Genomic DNA, 26,291 nt, shown 5'->3' on the forward strand with positions numbered 1-26,291 from the left:
CTTTTCACTACAACTGTAGGCAATGAACTGAGTTCACAGAAACTACTCCTCATGCAGTATACTGTGCTCAAGTCACTTTCCTGAAACTGAAGCCGTTGATTTATCTCATGTATGAGTTCATTTGCACCTTATGATGATGAACTAAAACCACTAAGCAAGCATATTTTTGCCGGGTTAAAATACAGACAGACAAAGAAGAAGAGACACATACATTCCTACAACATTTTTTACATTGCAGTACCCAAAAGATCTTCCAAAAAAACCTTACCTCCTTACAATACCTTCCCTGTCTGACAAACAGGGAAGCCTGAATCTTTTTTCCTCCTGCAAACGGTGAGCATGTGGAAAGGGACAAAATATGCAATGTGCTTCTCTGCAAAGACAGCCAAATGTGACCCTACAGACGGGTAGTTCTATTTTATATATTATATATTATTATATAATATATAATCATATTAATATTTATTATATTACATATATATTTATATTATAAAAAAGAAAATAAAACACTTTCAGGCAAAACCAAAACATGTTCATTCAACAAAAAAAAGTACAACTTCAGAATATCAAACAATGTGCCTCTAATTCAGGTGTTAACTGTCTAACTTATGGTTGTGAAAGATGGAAACTCACCAATGTACAGAAATGCATCAAAACGCGTTTGAAAGCGAGCCTCAAAAATATGTTTAACACAATAAATTAAAAAAAGTTGTTTTCAGAAGCTATTTCAATGCCCCAAGTTCTTCTGTCCCAGTTTTCCCAATCATCCCCCGATTATGAAGTTCCCTTCACCCTAAAATCCATCCCCTCCAAAATACCCCATTTCAAAACCCTATTTCTCCCATCACTTCCCCACTATTGCCGACTGCCCGTATTAAAGCCCCCATACCTACTGCAACAGTGCAGCACCTCAGGCTCATCTTGCTCCCGCCTTGTCCCCCTCTGCCACCTTCCCCTTAGCTGCCGAGCCCAGGGAGTGTTTCACTGTCCAGAAGTTACCCCAGCTCTCCACTGGAGCAGGAGGCAGAAAGAGAGCCAAACGTGGCCTCTAATGAATAAATACAGTTCTAAGGGCAGAAGAAGTTTGTATCTATACTAGTCTATACTATACTATAGTCTTGAGCTACATTTGGCACAGTAAAGATGCAACATCCTGAAACAACATGGTTTTTATCTGGTTTACAAGTGCTATACCAGTGTGTAGAGCGATGATTATTGGTCTGGCAGGGAAAACAATATATTTTTGACACTTAACTATTTTGAAAGATAATTAAATCTTGAAAAAAAAATAAAAATCATTCATCTAAGCGGAATTTCTTGGATAAACACCACTAAAATCAGTAGGACACGCAAGTATTTATTTTTTGCTTTGTTTTCAAAAACATTTCGAGCAAGACGACATGAAATTTTGATTTACCAGAATTCTACAAATCGGTTTAAAAAGCTCACAGCTTCTTGAAGTGCTGCTGGAGGAAGGAATGAGTAGGTGCATGCAAGTCTGTCTTCTCCACACACACACCCCCCACACACCCCATTCCTTAACAGTATTGCTCTGAACTGCGTGACACAGAAGGAAGGAAAAAACAGTCATCATTCACTTTCTTCACCTTGATGAATGATCTTTCTTACTGCAAACATACTTTACAGTGCCTTGGTTGGAGACTGCAAGCTGTATTGTAGTATTCACACGAACAATTTGCGTTTGTAAAAGTATTCCCTCTGAAGTGATTACAGTTTCAGACCATGAGAAAAGAGACTCTAGTTTGTTACTCACAGCAGCTTTTATAGCTTAATCACTTCCAAATCCTCACATGTAAAGCAGTAGTTTGAGAAACTATAGTAGCTGCCTTCTGAACACAGGAAGGCACAGCTCACAAATTATAAAAAGAAATTTTAAGTCTCATCCCAAAAGCACAGCTTTATGGTCATATAATAGCTGAAGTTGGAAAACCGTTGCAAGGGAAAGTTAAATGATATCCAGAATGCACGGTTCAAAAATCACATATGAAAAAAGCCCCAGACTGGAAAAATCTGTTTAATAGATAAAACTTCAGATGCTCCTTTTATACTATCCCTTTGCGCCTTACATCCTCGCCCATTAATATCTTCGCTGTATCGAATAAAATGTTACAAACCTTTCCACTAAAGAGTATTTTAAGAAATCCAGGATTTAAAAGGCTTTTGAAAACGACCATACTGAACATTAAATGTTTGTCACTTTCTTTTAGTCTGACTCATTTATTTAGATTGTTAATTCATGAGCCAAGGATTATACTTTACACTGGTGTTTGTGCATCTGCTGCAATAGCATTCCCTGCATTCTCTGTAGCCTTTCAATGCCACTTCACTACTGCTAGCAAGAATAACTTACTCACTACAGTCCTACATAGCAGGGACACAGGACCATTCTATTTCCTTTTTAAAAGTCTGTATTTATATTTTCATATACAGACTACACATATATAAAGTATACTTGGAAAGGAGCGAGGTTTTTAGGTTGGGGTTGGGTTTGATTTTGGTTTTTGGGTTGGTATTTTGTTTGGTTTTGTGTTTGTTTTTTTTCCTCATTTTGTTTTTGGGGGTTTTGGTTTGGTTTTTTTTTTGTTTTTTTGGGTTTTTTTTTTTTTTGAAAAAAGCACTTCTCTACATTCATCTGATGTAGGAAAAAGCACAACAGCTTTCCAAAAGCTAGCCAACTACTTACCTACAAAACTTTGAAAGAGTCCCCCTGTTAGCATTTAAACAACAGTCCGCCTCCCAAATCTCACCAAATTCAGAACGAGACACAAGTGTGCCACAAACCAATAAACACTAAACAGACTGAAAAACAAATCTTAAAAAAAAAAACAAAACAAAACAACCAAAAAAACCACCAAACCAACCCCACCACACAACCAAAACCCCAAAACCTTTCAAGGCATTTCCACAGCCAACATATCCTTCCAACTGTAGCTTTTAATGCCTCCCCACAGAGGCATCCTCAGAATCAACACATCTCACATGTGCATCCTAGAAGCTGATATGCTCATCCACTGCACAAATATGCTTGTTCAAATTAAGTGGAAACACCCAACCATGAAGCACCAGAATAAACTCATAGACATATCAATAAAAATGACCAAGAACAGGGAGAAAAAACAAACAAAACCATTTTGTAGAAAACAACCCCCACATCTCTTAATTTCTCAGTCCTGGTTTAAAAAAAAAAACCACAACAAAAAAAACCCCAAAACTTATATTAGAGATATATATAATAAATCCTTTTATGCTTTCTATGAAAGCACCTTTTGCCCAAAAGCCTGCCCAGCTTTTACAACTGTCTTTGTTTGATAAAAGACTGCCTGCCTTCTCTCGTGTACCTTAAATCTCCATACAAAACACTAAACCCAAAAGCAACAAAAGCACAGATTAAAATTTCTTACTTTGAGCAATGAGACAATTCATATTGTTCTCTTGCCAAAAGAACGTCACCAGTCTCTCAATCTTTGTACGGTCTGTTTCTCTGAACGAACTCCATCTCTCTGAAGATTGCCAAAAAATGAAGCATTGCTCCGCCGCTCGGATGGCTGGCGCTCTGTACCATTTCAAACACACATCTGCATCTTCCCTCGCTAAAACCCACCACCAAGGTTCCAAGAACAGCTACTCAGATTCCTCCCGAAACTGCCAAAAACAAAAATAAATAAAAAAAAAAAAAAATCAGAGTTCACTGACTTCTAAAAAGGCCCAGAGAACAGTCAAAGCTGAGATCTAGGAAGCGCTCTCCGCTGACACAGCTGTTTGCATCATTCCCTCCACTACAGCAGAGTCAGCTAAACCAGCGGTACACTGACCATCCTCTCGGGGGATACAGATTGCCTCCTAACACTTGGGTTTACTCTATTCCAATCACAAAGATAGAAAGATTAACGAGACTGGATGTGACATGAAACCACATGTCAAATGATTTCAAAGCTAGTCTCTAAATAGGCAGGGATTACTGGAGCATTTTTGAGTTGCATCTTTTCTCATGCTAATTCCTGCCAGGCTTTGAGTAACAACGTTCAGAATTTAGCAATCGAGATATCTGGAACATGCAATAAGGCTTGATCTTCTCGTTGCATGCCTATTTTGTTTACTTAATGAAAAATAAAACATGGAGAGAGTCATTAAGACTATGGAGTTGGAACAGGACATCTCACATAAGAGTACCATAGCACAAGGTAGGTGGATTCCAAGCCCAGTTTCATACCTGATTTTCTCTTTTCGTACATAAGCTGGCATTTTACATATTATCAACATGGAAACTGATTCCTTCTACATTAAGCTCTGATTTAAATCAGTGAAATACACAATTCCCAGAGAATGGAATATCAGACCTATCTGAATCATAAGGTAAGAAGGTGAATGAAACAAGTTACATTCTTTCCTCTTAAACTTCATTCATTCTTGGATGACACAAGATTCAGTAAACTTCGTTCTGGCTTTACAGTGAAGAACTCTGTACAAAGAGGCCTTTTATCCCAATAATCTAACCTCAAAAGCACTAAAAAGCAACAAAAAGAAGTTGGTTCATATGAAAATTCCTAAGAGTTTAAGACGCATCGCTACCACTATCTTCTTTGAGGGGGTCAGATGAATCTCATCCTAACTCAGATGTCACAAAGTTAAATATTTCAGGCTGAACTAATCACTTTTGCTAAATATAGGTGCCTAACTCATCTTCAAACTTACAGAATGAGAAAAGGTTAAGACATTTGGTATTAGGCAAGATGAATCTCATCTTAAATATCCTGTGTTCTTTACGTTCTCTGACAGTATTTTTAGACTGACACTTCTTTTGTCAGGGCTTTGTACGCTGTTGAACACAAGATCAGTACTCAAAAAAGTAAACATCAGGCAGATGGCTTGGCACAGGCTGGGTAGCATTACATATTATTGTTCTCCCACTTAATAACATGGGTTCATCATGGTTTGGCCAGACACTTATTGATAAAATGTACAATATATGGACTTGAGGAAAACTCAGCTCACTTAAAATCAGAAACAACACCAATGACAGTGCATGTGGTTTATAAATTGGACTCCACTATTGTGTGGTAGTCTAGCACACATTTCTCTACCTACTCCATTAGCCTCTAAAGTCTCGTATGTTTAAGTGGCCAAATCAAAGAAAAAAAACTTGGCAACTGGGTATGGAGTTTAGACTTCTCCTCCCAGAACAAATATTTAATAACTCGAGGTAGCATAGCCAGGCGACAGGTATGTTAAGGTGACAGAGAAGTACAATGCCAGTACTTGTACACTATGCAGCAATTCTGGATAAGCAAGCAGGAGGGGACATTTTTTCTTTTACAAGTATATAAATGAAAACGGACAGGAAACTTCATATGAAAAGGCATCTTGTACATAGTGGCTAAAATAACTCAAAATGCCCTCTGCCTGGGTCTCTGTCCCCATTGACTAAGAGACTAGGGCAACCAGATGAAGCAGAGGCCTTTAACATTTTTATTTGTCTATGTTTGGAAAACAATGGATTGAACTAACTTTTTTTCTTCTATAAAAAATTACAGTTAAAATATAAAGGACTTTCCAACTAACCTAATGGCTTACATTTCATCAGCGTTTATCTCATTGAAAATACTCTCTAACACTGTCAATTCAATTTTTTCCTCCTGTTTCTTCAACTGCAGAAGTAATTGTAAATCTCTACTGCAAGAAAACCTGAAAGCTACCATTCTAACAACCTCATTGGGAAGGACTGCAACGCTGCTGCAAAGCCAGTCAGGAGGAAACAGTGGCCCAAGGGCTCTAAGTGGAACTGAGGTCACCTGAGCCGAGCCAAACCACTCTTCCCCAAAATTTTTTAAATTAAAAAGGAAACTGATAACTATGGCGAAGTAGATTTGAGAATTCAAAGCACAGTAGTTAAACTAACCATGCTACCAAGTAACATGCCAGCTTTCAAATTAATAACTTGAATGGCTAGTATAAACTGTTTCCTTTATGATACCTGCTTCGTTATATGAGGATATATGTTTCCTGTATGATACCATATGATACCTTCATGGAGGTAGATCCTTGAACTTCAGAACTGAAAAACGACAGCAATCTAACACAAAAGAGAAAGACTAACGCAAAGCAATACACATAGAAAGGAGTCACTGGTGTACACACGCAGTTCTTCATTTTATGCTGGAACTCCCCAAAGTACTTGTTAATGACATCAGCAGAATGGCTGTAATGGACTGTGGGACTGACTGACGTAAGACACAAGTTGAAGCAATTGGATTAAAACTTTGTTCTGAAGTCGCTCTGCTAAATTAAGACACCAACAGCACTTTCTGAACAGTTCACTCTCTGAATTGTGTACTGAAATGTCAATGTGTTCTTTAATCTTTGTAATATTGTCCATGGTTTGTGTTAATTAAGAGATAAAACCTCTGGATTAAGTGACGAATACTGATTATTTAGGTTTTCATTACCTCATAGCAGGGAGGAGGGAAAAAGATACAGAAACCCCACACTTAGTACAAGGGTACAGTACTTAAGTGACTCAGAAAAGAAGGCCGAAAACAGTGGTCTACTTTTATTTAATTCTTTACAAAGAAGTTGTATGAATCATTTTTGTTTCTTAAAGGTTCTTTTTATATTGAAAAACTAGAAACATTCTTCCTAGTTCCTCACACTCTGCCTACTCTTTTTTTAAAATAAAAATTAAAAAAAAAATGGAGAAATCATTAAAAATATTAGACATACATTTAAAAAAATAAATTTTAAAGTATTTTGAATATTTGAAAACAAGGAAGAATCCCTACCTTTTCAGAAAATATCATACTTATTCTCATAAGGAAAGGTTCCTGCTCACCACTCAAAAAAAAAAAAAAGAAATAAAAAGATATGCTAACAACTGCATGATGACTTTAACACCATTCTTTCAGTCACTGGAAAGTAAGTTTCTATTAAGAAACTTCTCAAAGCAGTCAGTTTTCCATTTCGCCACATGTCTAGAGCATGCTAAAAACCGGTTGTGCTGAGCACTTAAGAGATTTCATGGAGATATTAAGAAAGCGAGACACAAGGGATGCAAAGTGCAAGTCAGAAAGTGCTGCTGCACAGCTGGCACTAGCACAAGGTGCCCAATTTGGATGGGGGCTCTGAGCGCTGCAGGGATTTGGCTTTCTGCTCCAGACTGATGGATGTTGTACCACTCAAAAATGCCATTAATCCTTTCAAGAAGAAGGGCACAACAGCTTGAAAGCTCCTGGAACATTTATCTTTCAGGCCGCAGTAGCAGCTACCATTCGGGGGGGCTGGGGGTAGGCAAAGGTATGTGCTGAAAAGGCTTGCTGACAGCATGGAGACCATATGGCTCCCTCCTTGCCATGTGCCAAAGACTAGCCCAGCTCAATCAAACTGTAACAGAGAAGTGTACGGATCCAGATGTTTTAATTCATGCAAGACAGCAAAATCCCTTCCGTTTAAAATAGCATGCCTTCTTCCTGCGAGCTGCTGGAAGGACTTCAGATATTAACCCGCTTGATCAGCATGCTTAAAGAAACAAATGCAAGATTGAAAGACTGTACTCGGAAACAAATGGGCAAGCTCTGACCCACTGGGTTCCTTAAATATTGTTGCTACAAATGGTCAGGAAAAGACGGATGAAGGGAAAAAAAACACCTCATGTTCTATATCAACCTATTTCGGACCTTCTCCTCTATTAGATGACCACTTCTAGACACACAGATTCATAATTAGTCCAGTTATAAAGAAGCTAAGCTATTTGATAGGTGTGTGGAATATCGTCATGTTAAAATGTGTTTTTCATACTTAAAAACTAAGAAGAAAAAAGCAGGATGTCAACAGTTGTGAATTAAGTTTTTCCATAGTCTCCCCCTTCCCCCTACTCTATTTGCCAGTCTTGCTACTTGAAAAGAAAACCAAATTCCTCAAAGAAAATATTATGTAAATCACATCCTGTAAATAACATATGTAAACTTACTATGTAAATAAACATAGCAGCCATGACTTATTTTGTCAACAATATTTCATAAAGAAAATGCCTTCCAAAATTATTTGAATGAAGAAACAATTTTGAGTCATTCTGCGCTCCTTTCCTGCAGCAGCAGTGATTCAATCTAGTTGGGTCTACACACAAAGTTGTAAAATTACATTAGATTTGCAATTCCAAACAAGACATACATTTACTAAAATGTCTGTGTATTAGGAACAAATGTATTTAGCTTACTATATTTAATTTTACTTAGCATAGTCTTTGATGGTGGTTTGAAGAGACCACATCTGCTCTTGCCAATTTGAAAATGAGTTTTTCCATTACTGTATGATTTTAAATGCTGCAAGATTTTGCATTCTGGAGAGAAGTTGTTCCCAAACAACAACCTTTTTTACATTATCACTTCAATTTTCAAAGCATTTGGAAAGCACAGTGCTGTACACGCTTCTGACTACTCCTATTCACAAGTTCTAAGGAGGAACGTTTTCCCATTCAACACACAGCTGCATTTCACAGCTCCTTAAAAATTAGGTTATTAATTTCTTAAGTGAAGCTATGAATAATGACTTCATTTTGAGCATTTCTGCACTGGCAGACACTAATGGCTTTCTTCAGTCAGCCTCCAATTATAGAGAACAGTGATTAGCTACTCCTTACAAATATAATTAGCCGATTAAAAAAAAAAAAGGCAGAAGAGATCAAAGCTCTTGGAGCATATACCCTTGGATTGCAACAATCAATTCAGTGACTTAAGAGGATAAAGCACAGCATTCAGACAACATATGTAAGCTGTCATCTCCTCTAACTGTGAAGTTGTCTCAACCACAATAAAGAACAACCTTCATGAAAGGCTGAAGAAGGCTCTTTTCACTTTCTGAAAATGCCAAGAGCTTCTGGGGTGCCAGCAGCATGTGCTGTGGGAGGCACAGCTTCCTCACAAGTCCTTCAGTTCTAAGCAACAAACTCAGCATGGTCTCAGACTTTATCAGAGCTTTTCATAGCTGGGCTTACCATCAATTATTCCCACTACTCATCTTCATATAAGCCTCAAAGGGTTAGCGCCCTCTGATCCATCCTGAAGTGTTCTCTGAAGCTTCTGACTTTTCTATTCACTACGTAGTTACGAGGTTAATGAAAGTTACCAGAAAATGCCTTTTCTTCTCTCAAAACTTCCAGAGTTCACCAGGTTAGGGTACTTCAACTCCATACCGACCATCAAGTCCACCATATCCATGACAGACTTAGCCCAAGACCAAGGCAATAATCCACAATCACACCTACAGCCCAGCCATCATGAAGATTCAGCTTGTCAATAGAAGAGAAAGCACTTTCTTCAGGGCTGACCCAAGATCATGCCCAGTGCAAAGACCAAAAAGCAAGGGTCTTCATCACGGCACCGCACCACCTTCAGCAACATGTATAAAGATACATTTCTATGACCTTGTCTTCCCTAATATAAACAGACACCAATATGTAAATATGTGTGTATGTAATTATTTGAAAAATTCCTAAACAAAACACTCCCCTGCACATGCCCTTCTCTTCCTGGGAAGGGGATGAAAGCAGAAACATTTGACAGATGTTAGTCAAGTTGTTTAATGCATTCCTGAAAGTGCTTGCGAACACCTCTAAAACCTCATATAAACAAAAATTTCCTCCAAACCTACTACCTCAACTGCATATAAAACTGCACTGCTCCTGCTGCATGTTAAAGTTCCACTGTTTTGCAATGTTTACCTTAAAAAAAAAAAGAAAAATCATGGGAAGAAAGAGAAAGATGACAGGCAGCAAAGACAAGCTCAAACAGGGCATCTAGGAAGATGCTGAGTCTCAACTTGCCAACTTTCTGACACGTTATCCCTCAGGGGTGAGATTAGATGCTTTATGAAGGAGATGGGTGTGTTTAGGCCTTCACGTGGTGCCTAGGGATCTAGCGTGCATGGTAGCAACGCCGTTTATGGGATCTTGCAGGTTCTTATGTTAGTCAGCTCTTCCACAGGTTAACCAGAATCCTTCCTACCTAACAGCACCACTGACTTGCCAATTTGGCTACTGCCCCACTCCACAGACACAGTACAGTTACCACCGTTCTGCTTATGGCCAAGCACTGGAAAACACTCCTGTGGAAACATAAGGTTGGTACTTCGTACTCTCTAATTGTAAAGCTCAGTTTCCCCTGTTTTTCTTCTTCCTTGCGTACTCCTTCACTCTTCCCCTTCTATACTTTCAGTGATCCAGCTGCTGTAGAGATCCACCACAGTCCATCTCATTGAAGAGAGAGGGTTATGCACACTCACATGCATGCAAGACCCCAAAGCCTCTTCTACCATTCCTAATTTAAGCCACCTAGACAAAGGCCCAACACGGTAGGAGCAGCATAAAAATCCATTTTAAGAGGTGATTTTCACCACTTCCACTTAGCTTGCTCTCTTGACTCCAGCATGAGGCTAGGTTACATTTCAGAAATACTCCCACGCTGCTCCTTCTGCCACAGCTGCCCTGTTCTAGCCAGCCTAGTATCTCCTCCACTTACTGGGAACCCCTTGCAGAGAAGCATCCAAGCACATACAAAGGTGCAGCACACCAGGTAACTGCATCTCAAAAGCGCTATGACTCACAAGCTGAAGAGGCTTGATGAAAAGGATGATACTGCCTTATCTCTTGAACATACTAATTCTGCAAATAAACTAGTTGGAGAGGTCATCTGGTGGTCATATTCCAACCACATGTCTGGCGTTTCCACTTTTTTTAGATAAAAGCACTGTGAGCACGCATATTTCCACAAAACCAACGTAGCATTACACTTACACACATGCCTGGTTTGTCTGAGAGAACAAGCCCCAATGAACACAGCTGGGAAACCCTCCTACAGGCTTGCGCCTCTCTAGAGCTGGGTCCACAGCAAGTTCTCAGTGGATAGAAACTCGTAACATTATACCTCAGATAAAAATAAATAAATAAATAAATCACCTCTTAAAACCCAAGGCATTTTAGAATTTTTCATGCTGCTGCTTTACATAAGTATCACGATATTTTGCCTTTTTATGAACGTAAGATTCCGTTCAATCAGCTAGCGGATCAAATACTGAATTTCTAATCACAAAACCTTAAGTCATGTTTCACTATTACCCTATTAGCACCACGTTCTCCACTTCTTAAATATTGCTTTGTTTTATTTCTCCCTTTTCTCTAGGACAGAAAGTATTTTGTGAAGTCTTATTAAGCTTTTCAAGAAAACATTGTATATGGAAGTGCAATTATTTCAGTAGTCCATTCTCTAACATATTTCACCACAAAAAATACAGGTATTTTAGGTCGCATATACACAAAAGTCTCATGTTCTTTTTCTAAAACACAGTAAATTCCTGAAATTTTAAGTGCTTTTTAGCAGCAACATAACCTGTTTCCCTAAACACCACATTTGCATTTTAGTTCAGTGGATAGAGAGGAACGCAGGCACCTCTAAAGGCCTATAGCAAGTCCAGTCAAATTTACGCTACTGGTATTTGGGAACTCAGGCAACAAAGTACAAAATTCAGGCACCGCAGGATGCCCACAGCAAGATGTCAACTTCTAGCACAGACAGTACATTGAACACTAATTTCCTCCACCTACGTAAGATCCAGCCTGCACAGCCTTCTGAGAGCAGGCATCAGCAGCAGTAACCACCTTTTAGATAAAACAGCAGCTAGAACAAAGACCAGGAGGAGGAAAACCGCAGCTACGGGTATTTATTCAGTCAGGGAACCCCATTTTTCACACCCAGGGAAGAGCCCTAGCTAGAGGGTATCCTAGTTGACAGCGTTTGCTATCTCCCCATAGTCAAGACACTATGAAGCCAGAAATGCAAGCAGCATTCAAGAAAGCATCACATACAACACAAAACTGTACAAGAAAGAGACAAACTTGTATTGGTACAAGCACTTACCTAGAAAAGCGCAGGACCAGTATTTCAGATACAGCTCCCTGGAACCAGCATCTGTTTCACAGCAGATGGTCACTGGATAATCCTGACTTTCAAACACCTGCTGGCACCTAGCTCCATTTGAAGATGATGGGTGGATGAAGATGATGGTCTCACACAGGATAGCCTCTGCCCTAGTAACGAGGGCAATTACCTGGGTAGATAAGCTCAATTCTCTGCAGGCAGGGCAGAGACCACAGCCCAGGTCCCTCGCTTCTTGAAGAAGCACACTAAAACTTTCTGTTAAGTAAAAAAGCCAGTGGGGGAAGCAGCTCCTATTCCAATGAAGTTATGTACTGACCTGGTCACGCTTGACATTTTAAAAGTTTCTTCCGACAGCTGAAAGAATTCAGGCACCCAAAACCCTGTATCTCAACAGGTGAGGGAGAGGTGAAAAGAGGCCACAGGCATTTCTAAGCTTATGGTATAACTAATTTACTATGCCAGGGATCTCTCAGGTTAATTACGAGTTATCTAATGAACGCAGGTGCCAGACCTGGTTACCTGCAACATAACATTATGAATTTGTTGAGGATTTAAGAGAACTTAACATACCTGAGGCTACTTCAGGTACACTGAAATCCACACCACTCAAATTAGCTGTATAAAAGTTTCCTCATCTACCACCCAGATCTTACTGGCCACATCATGTGCAGCTTTGGTTCAAAGCCATACCAAATCCACTAGCTCTGATCCCAGCAAGACAGTTTTTAAGCTCGCTACTTCTACAGACATAATCTGACAGTGGAGATTCTTAGCCAAATAAACATAACTAGTATCAAAGATTTTGCTTGAGCAACATAGTGAGCGTAATGACAGAAACACGCAGAAGATAAAACATCACAAGGCTGACACATAGCACAGTCAGCAGTCTGGCAAGAGTTAAAAAAGTTTCTGTGTAGGCGCTTTGCAGATGTAAGTTACTTCTGCCAGGATAAGCCTCAAGACTTCATCTTTATTGAAACTGGCTTTGCTGACATGCGCTTGAAAGCCATTGTGTGTGCACTCTCCAAAAAAGTGAAATGAACAAAGAGAAACATGGAATAAGGGATGAAGCCTTATTTATTACATACTTAGGGAGCTCAGGCTGCATAAACAAAATACAGTCATGGTACGTATGCATCCATCTCATTTTTCAAAGAGACTTAAAAATACGAGACGAAAAATGTTTTTTCCCCTCTTCTCCATCATGCCTGCTTCTCAGCCATCAAACTGATGAGAATCAACTGACTAAAATGCAAAAGGGCCGATATTCGCATTTCACTTGAGAGGCAAAGAACAGAAGCCTTTGCCTTGTAGTGGGAGGAACAGAAAAACACTTGAGCCTTCCAGACGATGATGTGATTACAGTTCCTCGTATGAATATTTTGGTCTTCAGCCTAAGCCCCTTTTACTTGCACACAAGGTTTTTCACTGCTGTTTTGTTCTTTGGCAAACCTACTACAGAAGGTTCAGCCGTGACTATAGGGCTTTGTCGCCTGGGCAATGTGAATTCACAGTAGTTCTTTTTCCTCAAATTGATGAAATACCACTCTTTTAAATAAAAAAAAATAAAAATAACGAATTCCATCTGGATTGCACATTTTGTCCCGGTCATGTATTTTATGTACAGCACTGAAGTGAAAAGATAAAATCAGCATATCCCACTTGAGTAATACAATGGTATTTTGCAAGACACTGTGACTTACAGAATGAAAGGGGGCTCATGAAAATCAGTCACTGGTTTTTTCCAAAGTTGGGCTCAAACCCAGAGGGGATGACATGCCAATTTCCGTAAAATTTAATATTATACAAAGAAAAAAAAACAACAGAAAACGAGTATAAAGAACTAGTTTTGAATGGCTTGTTAACTAGGCATTAACTAGTGCACTTGGGGCACTGGCCAACGTGGTACCACTCTTATGTGAAGTCGAATTGGCTGCAAACGGAGAGAGTAAAATTTTCCTCCATACGGAAAGAGCTAATTCTAGTGTTACTGCTCAGTACTATAAATATGTACAAAAAGAAGCAGTAGGTAAAACACCTCCGTGTATCAGCAACATTGCCAAGGTTGATAGCTGTTTTATGCTGCCTTGAGGAGGATAGTAGCATTAGCAAAGACGAGCAGTGAACTTACTCGGTAGGAAAGATTTGCATGAAGTGAGGGGGAGATGAAATGATGCGTAGCTGTGTAACCGTGATCCATTCTAAACATACTTTGTATTTTCTCCCAGCAGCAACCAGAATTCTTTGAACAAGCACAGACTAATAGTCCTTTGCATGGCTTGCTGTTTCTCTCCTCCTCTCGGGATTCACAGGCAGGGTGGAAAGGAAGAAGACAAGAGATCCAAAAGTTAGAGGTCTGGTGGCTTTAGATCACTGCTCATATCCAAGGCTTTCATGTTGGGAGCCGCAGATATCAATGCTGCATCCAGTTTTATGAGATACTTTTTATAGCATGCGATCAATGTTTCATCCTGGAACACATACTGCACTGTGTTAATTTAGGGAGCTAGATTTTTGGATAAAAACTTTTGAAAGCAGCAGAAGACCGTAACATCTGGAGGAACCTGCTACATAGATGTAATTAATGAGGAAGAGTTTCTCCTTGATGAAGAAATAATTATCATTTTTGGCTTGTAGTCAGATTCCTCAAAGTACACATCACCAAAGTGATGCTTGTGCACATCACCGTCCCAGGCCAGCTTTACACTGCATAAACAAGTCTTCTCTCACAGAGGAGTGAACCTTGAATAAAGAGGGTAAAGCTGTGCCTGAAATCAGAACAGTGAAAAGGATCGGTGAGGGTCCCGTGGCCGTACACTGTGAAGAGCTGCAGCCCCCTGACACAGGGTGCCTGGGACTGTCGCCCTTCACCTCTCCCTGTAACCCTCACCCACCACCACCCTGCCAGCCCACAGCTTCTGTTCCAGTTTTCAGGGCCTCAAGCACAGAATATGCTCACCTGAGAGTAAAGCCCACATAAACACCAACATTTTTCAGATGAAAGAGGCTCTACTGTCCATATTCTGGGCACAATGATCTCAAAAACCTCCAAGAACTCAAGTCATTTGTGTGGCATTTTACATAAATAACTTAATACAGAAATCTGATTTCTCCCCTTGGCACCCTTTCAAAATACCATAACAATTATTTGGCAAAGTCGCTGCCATAGATAATGACGTATATAAAGTAAAAGGCAGCAGTACTTATGTCTGCCAGCCTTGGCTCACAGTTCCAGCTGCCAATGCCACAGGACTGTGAAATCCATTTGCTACACGAGGTTACCCACGAGATGGTCATCTGAAACGTGCACAACTCACTGTCGTCAACCACGTGCAGCTAACATTTGTTAAACATCTGATAAAGCACTGAAACAAATTACCTTCTTTATTTAGCAACATGCCTTGAGAACAGATTTTCTCCTGATTTAATGGGATAGTTCTGTCCATTATCCCATTAGCTACGCATTGCTAGAAACACCCCGGGCATCACATTGCCAAACAACTGACTGAAGCCATTAAAGGCTCTTCAAACAACATCAGTTCCTTCTGCTCTTGATTATTGAAAAATGGTCTCATAAAATATCACCCGTTAGATCAGATCACCAAATGAGTGAAAAGCAAGCAATACTAAGAAGTCCCACTTCCTATCAGCTTTTCACCAAAGCTCGTATTCTGTGTATCTGCCAACATTTTTGAAACAGCTACACCATCCGACTTATTTCCTCACAGCAAAAGCTTTCACATTGATCCTTCACAACAAGCCACAGCAGTGCTGGCAGTGTGTCCTCGTGCAAGAAGACATCGATAGCGATGTATGGGCAAGGAAAAATTCAACTTTTTGACTCCAGACGCTTCCTAGATGTAGCAGGGAGGAATAATTACTTATTTGCATTTCATTTAGAAAATGTTAATGTTACCATTTCTCCTCTTCATTTTATTCTAACAAATTTTGAAATACGGAAACATTTAGGAGAATATTTGGCCTAGCCCTGAACATTTTTAAACGCTTGCCTGAATACAAAAAAATATATATACAAAGCTGTTGTATATTAATATGGTGAAAATGATGGTCCATTCAGAGCTGTATGAATACTTATGACAGACTGGATCTATAGTTTCACACAGAACTGAAATCCGTATGTTCTCAACAGCAATTTAAGTATCCGTATGATTTTATGTGGCCAGAATCCTTCAACAAATAAAAATCAAGCATCAATTATGGTGTAATTTTGAGAAATGACCTCGCTTTTAATAAATCCTCGTTTGTGACTTTATTCTTCCTTCCTCCCAAACCCCTCCATTTTGTCCTAAAAATCAAGGCGCTATAAAAGAACAGCAAAGCAAAGCAGGAAGTGTTGAGTAAAAGCATAAAACTATATAGCTGGTCAGTCTGCAGAAAATAAAATGTGGTAAGTGAAATGGTAACGTCAGAAGAAAATAGATGTTTTTAGCATAGGGCTTCTGTTAAAAAAAAAAAAAAAAGCTTTCTGTATATCTCAGGGAGACTTACATTGCAAGTTCAGTTCTGCTCAGCCAACTTGGTTTCTACTAGAGATGCAGGTATCCGCCAGCTAAGAGCAGGAGTTTTCTTTTTCCAAGAAAATACAATAATTTGGTTCTGTGCATTGCTCTAGGCTCCCAACGTTAAGAGCAACGCCAGCATTCAAACACTCTTGGCTTACATTTCTAGCCCTTAACAGCAAAATAACGCAAGAAGCCAGCAGCAGCACTCCGCATTTGTCTCCCAATCCACTTGTTTCACGCATCTTTGTTCGAAGCCCCGTCCAACTGGCAAGTTCACACAATGCTTCTAAGCCTCCCCTAAACGCAGGGCTGGAGTGATGCATCCTAAACAAACCCAGCAGCTACTGGTACGTGCCGTCGTTCAGAGAGTTGTCTCAGAGCTGTGATGTGAAATGCTGTTTTGACAGCGCCCTAAGGACTCTGTCCCAGTGACTGTTTGAAACTGTTCCTTTCAGACCTCTTAGAGGACTAATTACAGTTACGCATGTAGGCTAGGCAGCACCCTATTCTTCAGATTGAATTATTGATTTTTTTTTTTAAACTACAGTTACTTTATAGGAAAAAACCTGCATAAAACGCAGGAATAAACTTCAAAATTTCCATTCTAGCAAATTACACGACTGGGACAGTGATATATTGGTCCTGGTGAGAACAGGTTATTTACTTCTGATCATGTAGCAGAAAGTACCTTCTCTAATTGCTTAAGAAGTTTCACAGAACTGCTTACCAGCACAGCTTCTCTGCAGTGTCCCAGAGTCGCAACAGTAATACCTCCTTCACAGGACAAAACCACTCTCGCTAAACCTGTGAATTTCCATAGAGTCACTTGCCGCCTTCCTCAAGCTAACGAAAAGAAACACAAAATGCCCCTCTTGCTTGTTATTTGAGTGTCTACACCTTTGCCTTGCTTACATCAGCTTAATCCCGAGACCAATACGTTTATTAGTTGTTGGAAAAATCCATCATGCGTCTTCACATCTCAGAAATGTTCGAGCAGTTCAGTGTACAAGAATCATGTTTAGGCACAGCAAAAGAGGAAAATTACAATATGTACTTTGTGTAAAACCCATCAAATCCTTGATTAATCTGATAATATAACAGACTAATCCACTGATGGGTTTTGGTGGTGGTTTGTTGTTTTTTTTTTTTTTCTTACCTCAATAATCTTGTCATGAATTTGCAGGCCTTCTGCTTTGTCTGCAGGTCCATTTTCCAAAATCTTTGACACATAAATTCCCTCAGCAGATTCCTCCTGATTGTTCTGTACCAGGCGATAGGGAAGTTGCAAAAAGGGCCTCATTAGTACAAGAAATGAGATGGTCCTAAAATCAGCAGCAATGAAAAATGCAAATCCACCTGAAATATGCAGCTCGCTTTTCTAGCTAAGAAGTAAGCTTCTTGGGATTTTTATTAAAGCATGCTTAACGCAAACTAGTCATTAATCAAAAGGGCAGAATTAATGAACTATTCCAGCATTTTTTATAAGACTAACCATTTACTTCTGGTTATTTTAGTCTAAATGAGAGACGGGGTGCAATGGTAATCGGATCCCAGCTAAAATATTTAAAGCAGACCTCAAACTTCACAGCAGACAGTGGCTAGTACCTAAATGCTCAGAGGAAAACACTCATAAAAATGGATGCACAACTCTCTCTCTCAAAGAGGGAAAGGGCTCCTGCAGTACTGCTGCTTGTAAACTTTTATTTCTGCATTTGAAAATAAAGCTCCAAGGAACAAAGTGACATTAGTTAGCTGGCATGTAACAGGGATAGGATTTGGTTGGAACTGGTTAACCTCATAAATCCTATTCACATGGGAGATTGAGAACTTGCTCAACTGTGAAATCCATCCAGATCCGCTGTGGACAAAAAGAAAACCCACTTCCAGTTGATCTCTACACATTGCTAAGTACAGCACGCATGAAGGTCAAATTTAAAGCAGATAAGTTATCTGCCACAGCTGGAACGACATACCTGATGTTATTGCACGTGCTAAAATTACTTCATTTCATCACATGATAGTTTAAAATAGTTTTAAATCATTATTAATAAAGAAATGATGCCAAGAAGACACTGCCTACTTAAAGTGTTTTTAAGTATTCCTACAAATAATAATCTACATAGCAATAAATGAAGGAATCTTTTTCCAGATGATTTATGCTTTGGGTCGTTTTTATGATGCTTATTTTCCTTCTGTTAGTGGTTAATCCCTAACCAACAGCATGATTCATATCTGTATAAGTTTCTCTGTCTAGATCCTATACACTCGTGGGGAAAATGTTTTACAATTTTTCTATTAAAAAAATGATAAGAGCATAACGAAAAATGGAGCCACTATAAAACATGCTTTACAGTATGTGGCAACTGTCCTGTGGAGACTCAACCCAGGTGGATTTCAGGTTAACAAATATTTGTTCAACACAGTGTTCATCAGAGTATGATTTCATCAACTCTTTTTTTTTCCCCCCTTGTCACAGAGATTCAAAGGTGTCAGGTAAGAAGCAAAGGGCAAACTTATTAACAGTTCCAGCAATATTTTGAAACGATGAACAAACAGACCTCTGCTGAGTTCCCATCTAAGCAGTGAGAAATAAAACTCTGATAAAAGCAGCATAATAGCCGTTAATGAAAATGCAGGAGGAACAGTTTGGTTTTTTCCTTAAGAAAATGAAAAGCTAGATTACACTACCTTCACTCACATATAATGATATTTTTTTTCCACTGGAAATTTTACTGGCTTTTTCAAGAGTAATGTATGAGCTAGTAAGAAAAAGGATATTTCATCCTTGTGGTCCCCATTGGTGGCACGTGCTGATATCCACCATCCTGACACCAGAAAGTGGGTGACTGCAGGAGCCCCGAGCCCGCACCTCCCTCCAGCCTGGCTTTGCTGTGGTGTCCTTGGGGAGGGACAACCTCCACAGCCTGCTCTGTGGGACAGTCCTCCCAGCCAGCCAGAGCTGGGGCCCAGCACAAAAGTGGGGATCAAAGCAGCCTTGCTCCATTGAAATAATGAATCACCTCCCAGAAACACACACTTATGTGAAATGAGTCCTTTCCTGACAAAATAAAAGACAAGCTTGTGGTGAGTCGTTCCTTTCCTCTCCTCCTCCCTTCAGGTAGAAGGTGGACAGTGGGGAAGCCTATTATGGGCTGAAATAAAACACGGCCAACGGAAAGTATGTATGTACGTTCCCCAAGTCACCAAGAGTCAACTGCTTTCCAATGGGAAAAACCTGCATTGTACTTAGAAAAACACCAGTAACGCATGGTGAAGGAACACATTCCCACGTCGGTGACTAATATAATGACAGCACTCTCCTGCTCTTCCGCTGCAAGAGCCAAGGCTTCACCCAAGGGCACTTTTTACCTGAACAACCTGAATGTACAGATCACCTTCATGAACTCTTTTTGTCTTGTTACCAAACAACTCTGGTTCCAGCATTTAAATTTTTGAGCAGAGTTTTTTATTTTCATTATTTGAGTTAACTCCATCATTTTTTTCCTGTTATATCCTTTGGCTCCAGATATGTTGAGCGAGACTTTACACTGGTATCTGTGAACTGCCAATCAAACATCTGTGGTATTCACATTTATCATAATGAGAACAAAACAAAACAGAATTTCCAAATTAAACTTCAAAGACACAAAATCCCCTGAGACCCAGCTCTGCCTCACAGCTCCTCCAACTCCTCCATCTCCAATGATCAGTGTTAATGGAAGACCATGACCATTTCCTTCTCTCCAGCCAACAGTTCTCTCCACGAACAGTGCTATGAACCTTCATATATTTATCATTTACTCCTTAAACTTCCAGAATATTCATTTGAAAATGCCTAACAGTTTGTAATATAAAAAATGGCTCCAGTACGCGCTGTCAGCATGTAAGTACTTCAGAGGAGCTCAGCTGCCATCCCAAGAAAGCTGAACACCATGCTCCCTTTTCCCCGCAGTTTTCCTACAGCTGTAAATAACAGAAGTCACACTGCAATCCAAACTCAAGATTGTCTGGACTTTGTTACTGGTATACTCAAAATATGGATATAATCAAAATGCGTGTATTTTATCTTATAGCCACCTGTTGTCTCATCCTTCCACTAGAAAATCTAAGGAATTCTTGCTTTGGATTTACAGCACCAACATTTGATAACTGCTGGTCTTCATAATTACCCACAGGGAACAGTAATTCTGCAGTACAGACAGTGAACTTCTTAGGCTAATGGGAACAGACTTTTTGGCACCGCTAAATATAGCTTTAGAGCAGAAGATTGCCAAACTAATATACAGGGTCCCATTCCCCTCCTCAATAATAGCAGGAGGTTACAATTCTCCCATTTAACAAGAACCTGATCAGTGCATAATTATTTCCAAGTCTTTTTAATCAACTATTAATTTTCCAGTTTAACAGGTTTCTTTACCCTTCATATGTAATGATAGTCCTGATTAATGCTTTCGGAAGGATGAAGTAAAAAAAAAAAAAAAAGCATATTATTATGCATATTCTAGGGGGGTTAGTGATCCTTATGCATATTCTATGGTTTGCAATGAACTTTCTAAAACTAGATTGATTTAAGATATGAGATCGATGAAAACTCTGTTTCAGTTCACAAAGAAAGAAAAATTGAAAGCAGGCACGTGAAAGCAGGACATGTGCTTAAACTATATGAGCTACAGAAGCACGTTTTCATCTCTCCTTTAAATGAAAAAAAAAAAAAAAAAAAAAAAAAAGCAAGTTGTTTCCAAAAATTCCAATGGCTTAATCCTGCAACAATGACTCTTATAAGTAGTCCCAGAGATTTCCATTGAACAGTTTGCATGAATACGTACTACTCACATGGGACCTGAGTGCAGATCAGCATATGGTTTTAAAGCAAAAACAAAGGGAAAATCTTTCCTGAAAATGAGAATAATCCAATTCTCACAAGATTATGTCTTCAAAACAGTGACTCAAACTGATAATATACAGTTCTTCTATCTATGGAGCTGATTCCCTACCTACTGTCCTCAAAGGTAACTCTTTTATTACTAACAGTGTATATATTAACAGAAAGTACGGTCAAAATAACCTACAGTAACTTTCCTCGTTACCTGATTGGGTCGTCCTCCTATAATATTGAATCCCAAAGTATCATTTTCTCGGTGCAGCATGATCGTTAATGGTTTGGGTTCTCCTCCCTAAGAAGCAAGAGGTGAAATATTGTTAAAGAATACAGCCTCAAAAAGAAGATCTTAAGTGAAAACACTAATGTACAAAAGGTTCTTAGCTGGAGAATATGTAAGATAAGGCTTAAAGGAAAATTATGCGGAAAAGATAACAAAAGACTTTGCACTGGGGAAAAAAAAAGGAAAAGTCATGTGCCACTGAAAAGTAACAGGTAACACCTGATTATCTTCAGTACTGAACAGAAAAAAGTGCAGGCTTTTGGTGGGAGGAATGCTCAGCATCACTGAAAAAAGTCAGAGCTCCAAATGTCCAGAAGTCTCTAAAAAAATAAAATCCCTTCATGTGTCAACATTTCAAGACATTGAACATATAGGTTAAAAGACACATTATAATTTTCAGACACCAAAGCCATATCATTACATGTTTCATAGCAACTTTCAGGGAAGATACACACAGAAAATGAAACCCAAGTCTTCCTCCCAACTTTTCACTTCTCTCCCGAAAAGAATCCAAAACCATGTCTATAAAAAAGCAGTTTTTTCTAAACAAGGTTTAAAATACAAAGCAAATGTTCAAAAACAGTGATGGAGTCAAAGTTAAAAATTAAAAAGAGAAAGAAATCTTTTCCTTCAGTGGAACAAGTAAATATTTTTTTGGGGGAAAAAAAAAACGAGTAAAAAAAGATTTGGAAGCTTTAGCACAGCAAGGTAGCTTATCTTACCTTGTTCACGTAAGATAATAGTTACATTTCAGGAGCCATATTCCCCACAAAAAAAAAATAATGTATTCATCCACCACTGCTAGCCGTTTGTGTTCACCAGTCTCTGTAAATGAGTTGATTAATGTACATTTGACACCTAAATGAGGTATACCTTTCTAAGCATTTAAAATACAACACTTAATGCTGAAACCCGTATTTTAACAACTGTGACAGTGAAATGTTTTATTGCCGCACGATACATTTGAATTTAATGAAGTACATTTTTACTTTACTGATAGTTTTTCCTCCAAATGCCTGTTTTCTGCATTACCCTGGTCTCATCTGTAAAAGAGATTTCTGAGCGGCAGTACATACAGCAACACCTACTGGCACTGCTCAGAAACGGCAGATGCTCCGCTGCTGCCCAGGAGGAGCGATGCCTCCACACCCGTCCCCACACCTCCTGCCAGCTCCTCACTGAAAATCCAAATCTCTCTCCTCCCTTCCACAGACACTGCTTTTCTCGCACACTCCACACTCCTCGACAGTCGCTGCTGCCCCCCCTTCGTGTGACCGTATCCCATCTGCCAAGAGATGAAGCAGATGTATGAGCCCACCTCCCAGCACCAGTAACCTAAACCTCATGCATTAGCTAACCAAAGGAAATTTTTAAAAAAAAAAAAAAAAAAAAGAGAAAAAGATTAACTATCCAAGTCTCCAAACACAACGTTTGTCAATGCCACGAAGACCTATGTTTCTAGGCACGCAGGTATCCTGAAAACGACATCCCGTGTCCCGTTTCCCATGCAGCAGCCAGACACCCAGCACACCACATTGCTTCAGGAGTGAGTTTCGTTGCTCAGACCTTTTCCATCTGCGATTCTTCTTCCCAAGAGTTTGTGAAGATTTGGGTAAAAAGAAAAAGTCTCTGCATTGAGACTCCTCACGGCTGCAACCAGCAGTGCCAGAGCCTGCACAGCGATCTTCCAGGCAGGAGGTAACACTCAAAAAAATAATAAAAATCAACTCCCTTACAGCGAGTTAAGCCAGGTCACCAGTACCCTCGGATGGTTTATTTAGCCTAAAGGAAGCGAGTCACTATCCCAGCAATGTCATCAGCCCCGAGATGAGAGCGAAGCACTGCACCGCTCTCTGCTATCAACAGCGTCCACTGTTACTCCATCCTGCCAAACAAGAGAGACTTTGCGGTCCTTTCACCATCGTTTCCAAAGTTTACAATAATTTTATGCTCCAGGGTTGGGTTTTTTTAAGACAACTTCTCCGCTGCTCAAATAAAAGTCAAAAGCGAGCTCCCTGCCCCTGAGCTTCTGCCAGCCCCAGCTGGGGCAAACGGAGTAGCCACAGCAGCCGGGTCCCTGCCAGGCGGTGGGGGGCTGATGCCGACACCCTGCCCGGAGGAACCGGGACCCGTTTGCCGGCTGCCGGCCGAGGAGCGAAACCCTCTCCCCTCCCGCCCGCTTCCCATCCCCTCCGGCCAAGAAAGACGCGCTCGGTCACCGCCGCTACCGGCCACCACTGGTGTCACCACCGCCCGCGGCTTTCGGCCACCGAAGGGCGCCGAAACGGGGGGCGACAAGAAGAAGAGTGTCCCCGGTCGGGGCTGGTGGCTCCATCTCCCCGGGGGCGGCGAGGGACGGAAAGAAGCGGCTGGCACCGCCCGGGATGGGTCCCGGCGCGGACTTGGGGGTGCCTGCCCGGTCACCCCGGGGGGGACACCGCTCGCACCGTCACCTCGGCCGGTCCCTCACGAGTCGGGCAAAGCGACAGCAGGTCCGGCGGACGAGGACGCGCCGCCCCGCTGGTCTCACCTTGCCGGGCTGGCTGCCCGCCAGGTCCCGGGTGATGCTGCTGATGTGGCTCATGTACTGCCCGAACTTCGCCTGGTACCGCCGCGCCGTCAGCTGCACCTCGCTCTGCAGCGCCGAGAGCTGCGCCAGCAGCGACTTCTCCCTCCTGCTCCAGCGCAGGGCCTCCCTCTTCAGCTCCGCACCGGCCCCCGCGCCGCCGCCGCCGCTGCTGCCGCCCCGCAGCGCCCGCAGGCAGCGCTGACCCCACTCCGCCCGCGGCCGCGGCTGCCCGGCGGAGCCGCCCCCCGAGCGCCCGGGGGTCCGCCCGCCCCGCGGCTCCGGCTCGGCGGTGCCGGTGGCCGCCGGCCCGTAGCGGCACGCCGCGAGGTGTGCGGGCAGCTCCCGCAGCCGCACGGTGCGTCCGCAGCCCCGCGGGCTGTAGTCGCACTTGACCTCCAGCTTCTGCACCAGGCTGCGGAGGGGCAGGACGGGCCGCAGCTCGGCGGCCGCCAGCGGCCGGCAGCTCAGCGGGCAGCGCCGCCGCCGCGCCGCCCAGGGCAGCAGGCAGCCGGCGCAGAAGACGTGTCCGCACGGGGTGGACAGCGGCTCCTCCAGCACCCGCCGGCACAGCTGGCACTGCAGCTCCGCCGCCACCGGCGCCGCGAAGCGCGACGGGTCGAAGCCCATGGCGCGGCCGGCCACCGCCAAACTTTCGGCCCCGGCGGCGCTGGAGCCGCTCCCGGCGGGCGGGCGGCGGCGAGGGGCGGGCGGAGGAGCGGGGCCGCGCCGGGGGAGGCGGGCGGCAGCGCCCAGATGGAGCTCCCGGCGGCTCCCACCCCCCTCTCCCGCCGCATTAACTCCCTCTCCCCGGCGCTACCGCCCCACGCCCGGCCCCGCTACCGCCTCCGCCCTCCCCGGGCATCCTCGCTCCCCGGCGGGGGTCCGCCGCCGCCACCACCCCCCCGAAGCCTGCGCCCACCGCCCTCCCCCGAGCGGGCACCGTCCCGGCCGTGACCCCGGCGGGTCAGTCGAGGCCGGGCTGTGGTCCTGGGGGTGGGAGGTTGACAGGCTGCAAAGCAGCGAGTTGTTTGGGCTCTTTTACTGCTGTACATAAGTGCCGGTAAATAGCGTACACACGTGAGTACGCCTATTTCATTTCTCTCTAAAAGGCTGGCTCCTCTGTATTTGCACTCCTGTTTTGGGATATCCATCAGGGCACAGAAAATCTGAAGTCCCCAGTGCTGATGCTCTCTTTGTTGCCGCACCAAAAAAAAATAAAACTACCGTCGGGATAACAAAATTGCTTGTCAAGCTCCCTTAAACAACAACATATGTATAAACAACACTTTCGTTTTAAGAAAAGCTAAAACGCAGCAAAATCTGGAAACGCATAGTTAGGATCAATAGCCAGCCTGGATTCTACCCCTTCATTGCTGCACAACCCACAACATACACTGAAACATGAAACCCCTAACACATTCCCCACATAACTTTACTATTGAAAACACAGGGCCAGATTGCTGCCCCCCAGCCCTGTGCAAAACCTCCCAGAGGAGAGTGGGATGGAGCCCTCTGAGGGGTTTCTTCAGTCGGCTCCTTCGCATGTGGGTCAGGCACCATCACTTTTGGGAAGAATGGCAGGTTTGGCCTGTCCAGGCCCAGATTACAGGATATTTTCTGGACTGAGGACTCCTGAGGCAGACCCGGGCTGTGTCCTCACCAGTTTGGCAATTCCTGTCTCAAACTCTGAATCCTAAGAGCAACCCTCTGGGAAAGCCATCAGGGCTTTTGAGACACTCTAATGAATGGTTCTTTTCCATGGCTAAGGAGACAACATGGGGGCAATGCAGCAGAGAAAAATACTCACCCCTTTTTCCCCAAAGCAAGAAGGAAAACTCACTGCCCCTAGAACTGTACCTGGGACCACAGATCTCAGTTACGTCTGCCCATAATCTGCTTAACAAAAGTTTCTCATCAATTTTAAACAATAACAATTGGCAATGCCTCACAGAACACCTACAGACCCAAAGACTACTGAGAAGCACTGGCAACCTACCATTTCTGACGTGCCACACAGAATCCCACAGTTTCAGTTGGATTACCATGGCCATAACATAAATAAGCAAATGAATTGCACCATCAAATAGACTCTCAG

The 26,291-nt window shown here is 42.0% G+C and overlaps 1 protein-coding gene across 2 annotated transcripts in view; it reads right to left on the reverse strand.

Moving 5' to 3' along the window:
- PDZRN4 (PDZ domain containing ring finger 4) overlaps window positions 1–24,823 on the reverse strand; it is a 249,170-nt gene extending 224,347 nt beyond the window's left edge. Inside the window, exons 1-4 of one of the 2 annotated variants that reach the window (XM_054213671.1) lie at window positions 24,168–24,823; window positions 23,757–23,767; window positions 21,553–21,635; window positions 17,622–17,726 (exon numbers count right to left, since the gene is read on the reverse strand). In XM_054213671.1, coding sequence (XP_054069646.1) covers window positions 17,622–17,726; window positions 21,553–21,635; window positions 23,757–23,767; window positions 24,168–24,823 — 855 coding nt within the window. Of the gene's footprint in view, window positions 1–17,621; window positions 17,727–21,552; window positions 21,640–23,756; window positions 23,768–24,157 lie in introns of both variants that reach the window. The other variant, XM_054213662.1, reaches the window with a different exon arrangement.
- Window positions 24,824–26,291: the final 1,468 nt, after the last annotated feature.

Source organism: Rissa tridactyla, chromosome 1 (assembly GCF_028500815.1).
Source record: "Rissa tridactyla isolate bRisTri1 chromosome 1, bRisTri1.patW.cur.20221130, whole genome shotgun sequence".
Lineage (NCBI taxonomy): Eukaryota > Metazoa > Chordata > Aves > Charadriiformes > Laridae > Rissa > Rissa tridactyla.